At 38.9% G+C, this 13,444-nt stretch overlaps 1 protein-coding gene across 1 annotated transcript in view; it reads right to left on the bottom strand.

Annotated features, from left to right (window-relative positions):
- The window catches only part of LOC107591876 (fibroblast growth factor receptor like 1), a 77,093-nt gene that overhangs the window by 34,807 nt on the left and 28,842 nt on the right, over positions 1-13,444 (bottom strand). The window contains exon 3 of the mRNA XM_016281147.1: positions 1,084-1,356. Within this exon, the coding sequence (XP_016136633.1) occupies positions 1,084-1,356 (273 nt within the window). The remainder of the gene's footprint in view (positions 1-1,083; positions 1,357-13,444) is intronic.

Below are 13,444 nucleotides of genomic sequence, written 5' to 3'. Positions count from 1 at the left end.
TTCTCTTATTATTTTCATCAACAGTATGGTTTAGTAATTAAAATCATTTAATTATTGTCCGTGCAGAGGCTATTCTGTTTTATTGATCTGTGGCGCATTCATTTTGATTCTTTACACGTGTAATGATGTCCAGTGACTTGTTTGCATTATTTATGCATTATTTTATTTATTTGTAAGACTTTTTTATGACTAAATTTGGTAATGGGAGAGTAAAAATATTTTTAAAACGTACACCGTTCAAACTAGGCTGCTTATGTTGAAGTGTTTGGGATGTGGCTTTTAATGATGAGACCTTTTTTGTAATCAGGCTCTCAAAAAGTATATAATTTGGATATAGATTTATCGGCCAACATATCGGTTATCGGCTTTCAAAAATAAAGAATAATCGGTTATCGGTATCGGCCAAAATTTTCATATCGGTGCATCCCTATTATAATTATTTCACCCACGCCGGACAGAGACTGCCAAACCTTCTCACGGCAGCGTCATCAGCTTGAGATCGGCCTTTTTAGAGACCGCGCATTAATCATCCCAAAGTGATTATCGGCCGATAGTGATCGGTAGCCGATCAATCGGAGCACCCCTAGTGCTTTCTAAGCTATATATATTCCATTCAGAATTTGTATAAAAACTTTGGTTTCATGCTTAGAGGACCAAAGGCCAAGTACACGCTGCAAAGCTTCCACCATCAGTGGCTTGATTCCGGAACCGGGCCTGACGTAGATACATGTATTTACAGCTGGATAATGAAAGGTGTGTAATCTGGGTCTGTATAAAAGATATGTATTGTGTTTGAACTGGTTTTGCACAATTGCTCGAGGATCTTGCTGAGCGTGACGAAGGGTTGTGAAGAAAAGGTTGTGTGATAAGCCTTTTGGATATGGAGATGTCCTGGCATTTTTTATGCAATTTACTAACCTTGAGCACGTGGTCACTCATTTAGAATACTTTCAATTCAGTAATATTAGAACAAGGTCAAGAACATGTTGCGAATTTGGTAGAAGTTATCCAAGCAATTATTAGTGCATGAGACCCACTGTTGTCAAGATAAGCATTCATTTTAAGAGGTTTCGTAAAACTTACCGATGACGATGAGGGTGTAGTTAATGTTGACGCTACCAAAACCATTGGTGGCTTTACAAATGAAAGTCCCAGCATCCTCTGCCTCCACCTCTTTAATGCGGAGGGTTTGCTGAAGGACCCTGAAGCGCATCCAACCGCTGTGGATGTTTCGACCGTCTTTGGTCCACATGATGAGGGGTGGCGGATCGCCCTCCACAGGACACTGAAGTTTCATGGTACGTCCAATTCTGACGGTCTGTTGGTGAGCTACCTTCTCTGCTACACGTGGAGGACCTACAGAGAACAAGATGATGATAATAATTGTCATTATAGAGCATCTGAAAACACATGAAAACACATTTCTACAATTGTCCTCCTCCCTCTGAAATTACTGGCAAAAATGTTAGCTGATGAAACAAAATGTCGAGTTGAAAAAGTATGGACAGAGCTGTAGCCTTGAGATTGGAAAGTGACCATGGAATCAAAATGGACAATCTCTCCTCATCTTGTCACTCGCATGAAATGACCGAGAAAACGGCAAACAACAACACTTTCTACAATCCAGTCAATTCCCGATGGACAAAATCAAGTGTCGCCCTACTTTCTTTTTGTTTGAGAAGTCATTTCAAAAATAGGAAAAAAAGTCAGCCGCAATTTGTCTTCATACCTGCTCTAAGCTTTTCTGTTCTAAAAAAAATCCTCAATCGTATTCAACAGTTCACTATGCTGGGGTCTTGTATACTGGCTGTTGCACTGAAGTAAAATGAACGCTTCAGTGCATTCAACTAATACTAGAGATTAGACAAAGCCTTCAGGAGTCTTGGCCTGGCTGAGCAGAGTGAGGCTTCCCCCTCACACACAGGCCTGCTTACTCTTGTTAAAAGACCCAATGCAGGAAATTGATAGTGTCACTGTGTTTATGTCTGTGGGGAAATTTTAACCGCAGTCCCGTCAGCCAGCCATGTCTTGCTGGCGTAACTCTGCTACTGGACTGCACTGTTTGTGTGCTCCTCAGTTGGTGGCTCCTCTGAGGTTAGAAAGGTCAGAGTCTGCAAATACTGTCCATGCTGGTTCCTCTCAAAGCTGTGCGAGTCACTCTAATAGCCGTTTACGTAAGGCTAATGCCAGATATTGGATCCATTTAGCTGCCACAAAACCGGGCTTAAGAAGATCTTGTGGTGAAACGTTTGAGAAACAGATTTCTACATGCAGTCATAACGCATGAAGGATATTACGTTTTAGATATTTTCTCTAAAAAAAACCACCATGCCTGTAATTGCAGCCATCACTCGGATAAATGAAGAGGAAGAGTGTTTTATCTCACTGTCAGACGTCCGTCCAACACTTAATCATTTCCAAATCCATCTCAACAAATTAAATCCTCAATCTGATGAAAGAGATCCTCTGAATGACAGTGGATGAGTCTGAAAAAAACATTAGGAAGTCATCTGAAGCCATATGTCAGGTTAATATGAGGAACAGATCAAAATCAGCGGGTATGGTGTAGACCCGATGTGACAAGGTTGTTCGCCACATTAGTTACATATGTATGTCCATGGACCACAAAACCAGTCATAAGGGTCAATTTTTTAAAATTGAGATTTATTTCAAAAAGCTGAATAAATAAGCTTTCCATAAATAAGCTTTTTTGTTGTTGTTGTTAGGATAGGACAATATTTGTCCGAGATACAACTATTTGAGAATCTGGAATCTGCCAAAATAATGTGCGGAAGGAGAGAGTGTCCATAGATTGAAACAAGCAACTAACATAATTAAAATTAAAATAATTAACCTTTCAGGATTCTTGAAGTTTTAAGAACTGATTGTTTTTACTATTTTCATCAAATTAGTTTAAAAGATGTTTTCAATTGTTTGTGATTACTGATTTTTTTTTTTAAAGGATTATGTTTTTTTAAAATATATATATATTTTTTACTCAATTTCTATGCAATAAAACATTTTAGAGATTGGCCTAGCTAGAAAATTCATATTCAATGTATATTAATTTGACATGACTTTTCCAGGCTTAGAAATCAAAGTCGAAAATTTAAAATTAGGCTTTGTCATATACACTGGCTTTTCAAGACAAAACCTGCAAACCCTGTTTCTCCAAAAAACAGTTGAGGTGATTGATTAAAATAATAAATAATTTGTTCTATTTTTATTACTATTTTTTTATTATTTTATTTTAAAACATTTTATATCATTTTCAAACATCTTTAGCACAAGATAGGTGGATTTGATAGAAGAGAACTATTCAGGGCAGTATATGCAGTTTTTTTCTGCATTCCACCAAAGAATAATTCATTTTTAGCTAGGTATTTTTTATCTTTGATGGTTATTTTTTCATTGTTCGTTAACAGGTTTGCAAAAGGTTTTCTTCACAAAAATATTTCAAAGAAAACAGTTCAACAAGCTGGAAAGTATAAAAACAATGTAATTTAACTCCATAAATTAATGAACACACTTTTGCTGGAAACTATGGCATACTACACAAAACATTACTCCATACTGGTTTTCAACAAACTTTTAAAGGAGCTTTCAAGACCATTTCAGCCAGTCTGGTTAACGAGCTAGATGTGATTGCAACAACAACATAGAATACATCACAGAAAATTTCAGGATTCTTGAAGTTTTAAGAACTGATTGTTTTTACTATTTTCATCAAATTAGTTTAAAAGATGTTTTCAATTGTTTGTGATTACTGATTTTTTTTTTTAAAGGATTATGTTTTTTTAAAATATATATATATTTTTTACTCAATTTCTATGCAATAAAACATTTTAGAGATTGGCCTAGCTAGAAAATTCATATTCAATGTATATTAATTTGACATGACTTTTCCAGGCTTAGAAATCAAAGTCGAAAATTTTAAATTAGGCTTTGTCATATACACTGGCTTTTCAAGACAAAACCTGCAAACCCTGTTTCTCCAAAAAACAGTTGAGGTGATTGATTAAAATAATAAATAATTTGTTCTATTTTTATTACTATTTTTTATTATTTTATTTTAAAACATTTTATATCATTTTCAAACATCTTTAGCACAAGATAGGTGGATTTGATAGAAGAGAACTATTCAGGGCAGTATATGCAGTTTTTTTCTGCATTCCACCAAAGAATAATTCATTTTTAGCTAGGTATTTTTATCTTTGATGGTTATTTTTTCATTGTTCGTTAACAGGTTTACAAAAGGTTTTCTTCACAAAAATATTTCAAAGAAAACAGTTCAACAAGCTGGAAAGTATAAAAACAATGTAATTTAACTCCATAAATTAATGAACACACTTTTGCTGGAAACTATGGCATACCACACAAAACATTACTCCATACTGGTTTTCAACAAACTTTTAAAGGAGCTTTCAAGACCATTTCAGCCAGTCTGGTTAACGAGCTAGATGTGATTGCAACAACAACATAGAATACATCACAGAAAACCAAACGTTTAAGGTACTTGTGAGCCATACAAATGATTCTTAAGCACAATTTTCAGATTTCAGAGCTCTAGCATTGAGAAGATTATCAGTATTACTTTCAATATAATGCAGAGCCCGACCGATATATAGTTTTGCCGATATTATCGGCCGATATTATCTATCTATTGAGCCTGTCGCCAATATATCGGTATCGCCAAATATGCTGCCGATGTGAAATTTTTTTTACAGAACATATAACGCAGATAGAATGCTTGAAATGGTGCAATTACTTAGTTTGTCCAGCAGAGCGCGCTCCATTGTTTGCTACTGGATGAAACGCTTTAAAGCTTAAGTCTATGGAAAACCATTGAAAATTTGAACAGCCATATCTCCATAATGGCGTGGCGAAGCCGCAGCAAATTCAGGGGATCCCTTCAGTGCGAGGAACCCTCTCGAACGCAAATCGAGTTTACGTCTAGAGGCCCACTTTCGAATGAGACCACCCCCGCATCGATAGCCCCTGGGGTGCCGATATGAATTTTTTTTTTACAGAACATATAGCGCCGATTGCATGCTTGAAATGGTGCAATTACTTAGTTTGACCAGCAGAGCGCGCTCCATTGTTTGCTACTGGATGAAACGCTTTAAAGCTTAAGTCTATGGAAAACCATTGAAACTTTGAACAGCCATATCTCCATAACGGCGTGGCAAAGCCGCAGCAAATTCAGGGGATCCCTTCAGTGCGAGGAACCCTCTCGAACGCAAATCGAGTGTACGTCTAGAGGCCCACTTTCGAATGAGACCACCCCCGCATCGATAGCCCCTGGGGTTCGGGAGTTAGGGGTGGTTAAATTTGCAGTCCGGCGCCGACCGATCAAGCGATCCCGGGGGGGCTACCAATGCGCGGAGGATGGCGTTCGAGAGGGCTCCTCAAGCTGAAGGGATCCCCCGAATTTGGTGGAGATCCGCCGGCGCGTTCGCGAGATAGTGACACCAGTCAACACTTTCACTTCAGTAAGGAGGTCTCTTGTTCAGGCAGCAGCATTCAAGCGTTGTCTTATTCGACCGTAAGTGCCCTGCGAAGTGGACTTCACATGAAATTCTGCCATGATTCCAGTTCCAAGGGAACATACACATTACATTTACAGAGGTATATTATGTCACACTTCTGTAGTAAGTAGCGCAAATCCGTGAATGAATGTTCTGAAGTGAAATAAACTTCAAAGGAATAAAGTTGAATGGAATTGAATTGAATTAAAGTTGAATAAACTTCAACTTTGCTGTTCAGTGCACTGATGTTAGACTCATTTCGGATAATAAAGTTTGTTAAATTGTTAAATGCCCTGCCTCCATTATGTGTCTTTGTCACGTCATAAGTGTTTGATCACCACATATGAGTGATCATTGCAAAAAATATATGTATATATATTCTGTTTGTATATACTGTCTTCTATATATAGTACCAGTCAAATGTTTGGACCCTTGAATGGGAAAGTGTCCAAACTTTTGACTGGTACTGTACTATAATATACACAAAGAATATCGCCCGATATATCGATATCAGCCTTTTTTTACTCCCTAATATCGGTATCGGCCCCGAAAAAACCATATCGGTCGGGCTCTAATATAGTGCAATATTTTATGTCCTTATTTGGAGCTCAGCACCATCTACCATCACAATCCACTTTTGTCATTCGGAAAAGAACAGCATAGAAATTCTTTAAAATCTTTTATATGCTGATAGATATCAATTGTCCATGAACTGTAATAGCAAAACTGTTTGATGTCGAATCAAAGAGGCCTTTTCTCATGGCTGGTTTCACACTGCTCTGATATGATGTGGTGCCCAGTGGGAGTGTGAAGGAGTCCCTGGCACAGGTATCGAGTCAGCCTGACTACAACACACTACTGTGTCTCACAGACAGAAGGGAGGCTGACATATTGATGGATGATATTTGAAAGTGTGAAAAAGAAATTAGTCACAGGCAGGAACTCGACGGAGTCCTGTTCTCCCGCTCCGTTTCGAATGGCTTTCTCATCGGAATAAAACCTTCCTGGTGAGCCGTTTCACAGACTGAAATCTCATTCTCCTTTTGGAGAGCCATACACCCACACTTTAAGCAGATTTATGGCCCTCCTGCTCCAGGCCTTCTGTTCGCGGGTCAGTCCCGAGGCCTGTTCTCCTCGCAGGTCGACAGCACAGCACGTTTCAAAGATCAGAGGTGCGTGGAAGAAAACAAAGGCCCTGAGCTTTCACAAGCAGTGCTTGGTTTGCCTCCCAATTCTTCTCCCTTTGGCTCAAAGACGGCGGTGATAAATGCAACAACTCCCACACAAGTCACAAAAGTCAGAGCCAGGGTCAGGAAAGCATTTTTTTAGCCCTCCGAAAAGAGAAATGGCAACATTATTAGTGTATGAATAAATACATGTATTCCAATGCCCAACAATACACACTGTGCATCTGTGTAAACATTGGGTGTGTGAGTGAAACTGTGGGCTGAACGAGGGGAACGGCAGGTCAAACTCTTTAAAAGGCAATCTGTTTTCTCCATTCAACATAAACGCATTCCCTTCTGTCACAGCCGAGTGCAGCACTATACAATGTGGAGGCCAGCCTCTTATTCGCCTGTGCATCAGGAACTCTCAGTGAGCTGCAGTCTTCCATATCCCTCCTTCCCTTTTACGGCTAGCTGGCTTAAGGTATCCCTACGTGCATGTCTGGAATGTTGACTAATGACAGGGGAAAAAAAAAAAAAAGTTTGAGTTGAGTTGGCCCGTAAGAGGCCAACTCAAGTAGCATTCCGTCATATACTCTCTTTTAACTCCAGCCCTCTGCCAAAAAGCCTTTCCACAGCGATTTGCGTAAAGAAAGCTTTCCCTTAAGAATCAATATCTCTCCTTGAGCCAGCTAGATAGGGCCCTTTGGTGCGAAAGAAGCGGAGGCATAATATTTTGGTTGGCCTCATTTAGGGAGCACAGGATGTGATTTGGAGCGCAAGAATGTGTTTAATTATAATTTCTTGAGCAGATCTGAGCTCACAAGTGCCAATGTATTCACCTACAGGAAGCAGGTTATGATAGAGTAAGATAACCCTCACCCTACCTTCACTTCCTCCTACAGGGGCCTGTTTTATTGTTAATAGTCTTCTTTTTCACCACTAATTCCCGGAAACGTACTGTGAATATGCCCAAAACTAACAGCTCCGGAGTTGTGGAAACTAACAGAATACTGTAGGTCAGTCAGATACAATAAACTCTACCCACAACATTTAATGTGGCCTTTAAAAATGAACAAATGTGATGTATCTAAGCATAAGACACTTTTAAATCAAAGCAAAACACTCACAGGAACACAAAACCACATCCTCCAAGAAAATTAGTCCCACCTCAAAAAGCTGATTTGGACAAATTTAGAGATCAATTCAATTTACAAACAATATTTATGTAAGTGCTTTAAAATACATTTGTGCTTCACATTTATACTTTTAAACCATCCAATAAATTTAGGCAAATTGCAAGTCCATTAAAGGGTTAGTTTACATGTCAATCCAAATCTTAAGACTTCTGTTCATCTTTGGAACACAAATGACGATATTTTTAATGTTATCTCATAAATGTCTGTCCATACATTAAAAAGTCTATTTAATAAACATTTTAAAGCTTCAAAAAGTGCATTAGGAAATTGTAAAAGTAATAAATATGAACAGAGCGGTTTAATCAAACTCTACTTAAAAAGACAAAATCACTTTATATGATGTTACAATGTAAAAAAAAATTGATCACCTCAAATATGATTTAAAAAAAAAAAGGATGGACAAAATATTGTGAATAAAAAAATACCTTAATTGGTGTTCTAAACAACAGTTTTATGGGTTTGAGACTATCGTGACAGAATTCAAATTTTTGCGTGAACCATCACTTTAAAGGGGTCATATGACGTTTTGCAAATTTAGGGATCTCATCTATTCACGAACTGCTTGTAACACTCCAAAGAGAAAGGAAAACTTGAAATCGCATCATATGAGCCTTTTAAATTTTGCTTAGTTGAGAGAAAAGCTGAAATTTGTTTCTGTACTGGTCAACAGTTCTTAGACCTTCATATTTCGTAAGTTGTATTGAAGGAATATTTTACTTAGAATCAAATGTGTCACAAATGCATAAAATCAAATGTGTAAAACATATATTAAGATCACATATTTAGAAGTCAGTTCTTTGAGGCAGTTACTCAGAAAGAACCTTTCTAAATATTTAATGAACATAACATACTCTGTGACTGCCAATCTCTAAACACCATGTCGTATATGAACATCACTTTTTATATGAAGGATGTCGTATATGAACATCACTTTTTATATAAAGGATGTTAGGAGTTTGATTGTGTTAAAATTTGATTGTGTTGCAGTGGATTTACACCATCTTGAAGGATGGTTCATGGCTGGCTGAAAATGTAACACAAGGAATGTAAACATACTCCAGTTATGATGTATGGTATGGTCTCCAACAGCTGCCATTGGCCTTCTATGTATGATAAGATTTTTGACACAATTGAAATGGAATCGAGTGACTTCACTTGCATTTACAGACCCTTAACAACTAGAATAGGCATGAACACAACCTCACCATTTCTCATAATAATGGTTTTCTCATTGCTTATAAAGGATTTGAACATTTTCGGGTCCAGGAAGACTGACCGGCAATTAACATCTGAACGCTCGATTCAGTGAGCTCCAGATTCTGTTTACTAAAGCAGGCCAAGGACGGAAAGAAGCCAGTGAGAGGCAGATGAAATGAATAACCTCCTAAAACATTTGCTGGATTGAGTACTGGTCTCCCTCGAGGAAAGCTGCAAGATGACGTTAAACGGATCAGGCCACACACACACACACACAGTGCCTTGCGAAAGTATTCAAGGTATTCGTTTTGTTATGTTGCTGCCTTATATGTTAAACTGCTTTAAATTACTTTTTTCCACACCAATCTACACTCCATACATCATATTGACAAAGCAAAAACAAAACTGTCATAACTTTGTAAATGTATTAAAAATAAAAAAACTGAAATAAGTACATTGCATACTAAATAAATACTAACTAAATATTTAGCTGAAGCACCTTTACAGTCTCAAGTCTTTTTTTGTTTGATGCGACAAACTTTTCTCATCACCATTTGGCTATTATCTGCCATTCTTCTCCTTGCCTCTTCAGCTCTCAAGCTCTGTCAGGATGGATGGGGGTAGACACACATTTTCAGGTTTCTCCAGAAATATTTGATTGGGTTCAATCCCAGGCTCTGGCTGGGCCACTCAAGGACATTCACAGAGTTGTCTATAAGCCACACTTGCTGTGTGCTTAGGGCTATTGTCCTGCTGGAAGGTGAACCTTCTGCCCAGTCTGAGGTTCTGAATGCTCTGGATTAGGTTTTCATTAAGGCTCTCTCAATATTTTGGTGCATTGAGCTTTTCATCTACTCTGACGAGTCCCTCAGTCCCTGCCGCTGAAAAACAGCCCCACAGCATGAGGCTGCTAACATAGTGTATAAAAACATGGACGTAGTGTCCATGACGTCACCCGTAGGTTTCCAAAGAGCGTTTTTGAAGCCTAAAGTAGGCGGAGCCAGCCATCGCCATCTTGGCAGTGCGTCACCCCAGGTAATTGAAAATGGGCAAAGAGGCGGGAGCTGGTTGCTGAAACCACACCCACCTAGCTCGACGGTGGTGACAGCAGCGGCAATCCACCTGTCACTCAAGTGGTCACACCCTTAATTATGCAGAACTTTAAGGCTTAATATAATTTAAACGGATGGGTTATAAAAAAAATTAATCCTCCTCACAGTTGTCATGAAGGGCAAAATTAGCTATATAGACCAAAACATTTTTGAACCAGGCTGTAAACATGTTTTTTTTTTTGCTGTAAAGTTGGGCATTTTAACATGGGGAGTCTATGGGATTGACTCCCTTTTGCAGCCAGCCTCTAGCGGCCAGTTTGACGAATTACAGTTCAAGTCACTTCCGTGTTGGCTTCACGAGAGAGAGCAGGAGGTTGCCGCTTGGCTGCTACCAGCACACTTTACTTTTGGGATGGTACTCTGCAGGTGATGAGCAGAGCTGGTTTCCTTCAAACATGATGCTTGGAATTGAGGTTCATCAGACCAGATATTATTGTTTCTCACAGTCTGAGGGTCCTTTAGGTGCTGTTTTTCAAATTCCAAGTGTGTTTTCATGCGTCTTCACTGAGGAGAGGATTGAGTTTGGCCACACCGGCATAAAGCATGCATCGGTGGAGTGTTGCAGTGATGTTTGTCCTTCTGTAGATTACTCCCATCTCCACATATGATTATGGAGCTCAACTAGAATGACCATCAGCTTCTTGTTCACCACTCTAAACAAAGCCCCTCTCCATCAGTTGCTCAGTTTTGCCAGGAGGCCAGCTCTAGGAAGAGTCCTGGTTGTTTCAAACTTCTTCCATTAAGGTTAACAGAGACTACATGCTTCTGTGACCATTTAATGAAGCAGAATTTTTTTTCTGAACTCTTCCACAGATGTGTGGCTTGACGCAAGCCTGTTTCTGAGCTCTACAGGCAGTTATTTTGACATCAGGGCTTGGTTTTTGCTCTGATATGCATTTTCAGCTGTTAGATCTTTTATTATGACGTGTGCCTTTCCAAATCATACCCCAGGTTAACTTCACTCGAAGTTTAGTAACATTTACAAGCAATATGAATGCTCCTGAGCTAAATTTCAACTGTCTCAGATAAGGGTATGAGTACTTATGCAATGAAATCATTTAAAGGCACAATATGTAATTTTCGCAGCTAGAGGGCGTGTATTCAAAATAAACAAAGAGACAAAGACCGTGACTGAGTGTGGAATCATGGGAGTTGTGGTCTTCATCCCCACAGCCGATGCAATCTAATGGGACTGGGGCAGAAATCATGTTCATGGATGAGCTAATGATTTATTAACGTAGTAGAATGAAGCAGTGCGAGGCTGAAAGCCGTCGAAGCGAAACGAGGCCACTGAATGAGAGCGACACACGGCTCGAAAGCAGCGGAGCTTTTATTATGCCACAGTCGACCGCTTCCGCTGCTTCCGGTCGTGCGTGTGTGGGGCAAAGCAGCGCACTTATGCAATGAAATCATTTAAAGGCACAGTATGTAATTTTCGCAGCTAGAGGGCGTGTATTCAAAATAAACAAAGAGACAAAGACCGTGACTGAGTGTGGAATCATGGGAGTTGTGGTCTTCATCCCCACAGCCGATGCAATCTAATGGGACTGGGGCAGAAATCATGTTCATGGATGAGCTAATGATTTATTAACGTAGTAGAATGAAGCAGTGCGAGGCTGAAAGCCGTCGAAGCGAAACGAGGCCACTGAATGAGAGCGACACACGGCTCGAAAGCAGCGGAGCTTTTATTATGCCACAGTCGACCGCTTCCGCTGCTTCCGGTCGTGCGTATGTGGGGTAAAGCAGCGCTGTTTTATCATACTAGATACGTTTGAAAGTTCTGTTATAATGCTACTCTGTGCAGTTGTCACCGGTCTATTAAAACACACAACATATTAAAGCGTCTTTGGTGTTTCCATGTTTTCTACAAAACAAAACCGGAAATCGAGAGGTTATGACGTCATTGGCAGGCGACACAATGACACTACGGACACGGTCCATGTCACTAGTTAAAATTGCTTATTTCTCTGGATTGAAACATTCTTCGAAAAATTTGTGATAATGTAAGTACACAAGTCAGCAAAATATATAACACTGTTCTAGTGGTTTTTGGATATTTTAATAAAAAAATCTTACATTAGCTCATCCATGAACATGATTTCTGCCCGAGTCCCATCGGATTGCTTCGGCTGTGGGGATGAAGACGACAACTCCCATGACTCCACACTCAGTCCCGGAGTCATCTAACCACGCCTTTGTTTGTTTTGACATATTGTGCCTTTAAAGCAGTTTAACATAAGGCAGCAACATAACAAAATGTGAATACTTTTGCAAAGCACTGTTTATTAGAACCACAAAAACGTCCATTTAAATTGCATATATTGTTTTTCTTTAATTTGTGAGACCGTTGTTTGTTATGAATGTTTATGACCCATATGAATTTAAAAAAAAACTTAGAATGCAAACTACACTATAATCTAAGCAGTGTTTGGAAAGTTACAACAAAAACTCTAATTGGAATCTTTTGGAATTATTTCATATTTTCTATTTCTTTTGGAAAACAAACCTATATTCAAGTTCATTTTGACTTTGGGGCATCAGTGTCTTATTATGAGGTTCAGTTTTAAAATGAAAACAGAATTCAGCAACTCAATAACTATAATCAATCAATGGTAATCGCTAAGTACAGTTACAAACAAACACCAAAGAAAGAAAGGCATCAGTATTCTTCGAAGACCACATTTATGTGATACTAAATCCGCAACAAATCTGGAATTTTAAGGCATGACCAAAGTCAGAGTGCTTTTCTGATTTTCTTGCATAGCAATGATCCTTCATTTATAGTTTACATAAATACTAGGAATACAACATGCAAAAGATTATGTGTGACTACATATGCATTTCCAGAAGGAAATACCAGTGTTGGTAAATATAAATCGATTTATGGCATATAAATACATGTAAGGACAACCAGGCTAATCACAATTCACAATGCAAATGCTCCACAGTACACTCTATTTTTTTAACCCAAATGCTGGGTTGAGCCTTTTGGGTCATTTTTTTGGGTTATTTTTTCAGTGTTTGGGTAGTTTTTGTGTTACCCAGCTCCTGGGTCAAATGTAACAACCCAATGTTTGGGTAGTTTTTTAGTGTTTCCCAGCTCCTGGGTCAGACATAACAACCCTAATTTTGTATTAGATCCTGGATCAGACGTAACCCAACGGTTGATTTATTTATCGCAGGGATTTTGCCTTCCCTTCTGGAGAGAACAGTTCCAAGCGCCATCGAGTTGATGCATTTCT

The sequence above is a fragment of the Sinocyclocheilus grahami genome, unplaced genomic scaffold (assembly GCF_001515645.1).
Source record: "Sinocyclocheilus grahami isolate Dianchi unplaced genomic scaffold, SAMN03320097.WGS_v1.1 scaffold147.1, whole genome shotgun sequence".
Lineage (NCBI taxonomy): Eukaryota > Metazoa > Chordata > Actinopteri > Cypriniformes > Cyprinidae > Sinocyclocheilus > Sinocyclocheilus grahami.
The sequence above is the reverse complement of the archived record's forward strand: the minus strand, read 5'-3'. Positions and strand labels throughout refer to the sequence as shown.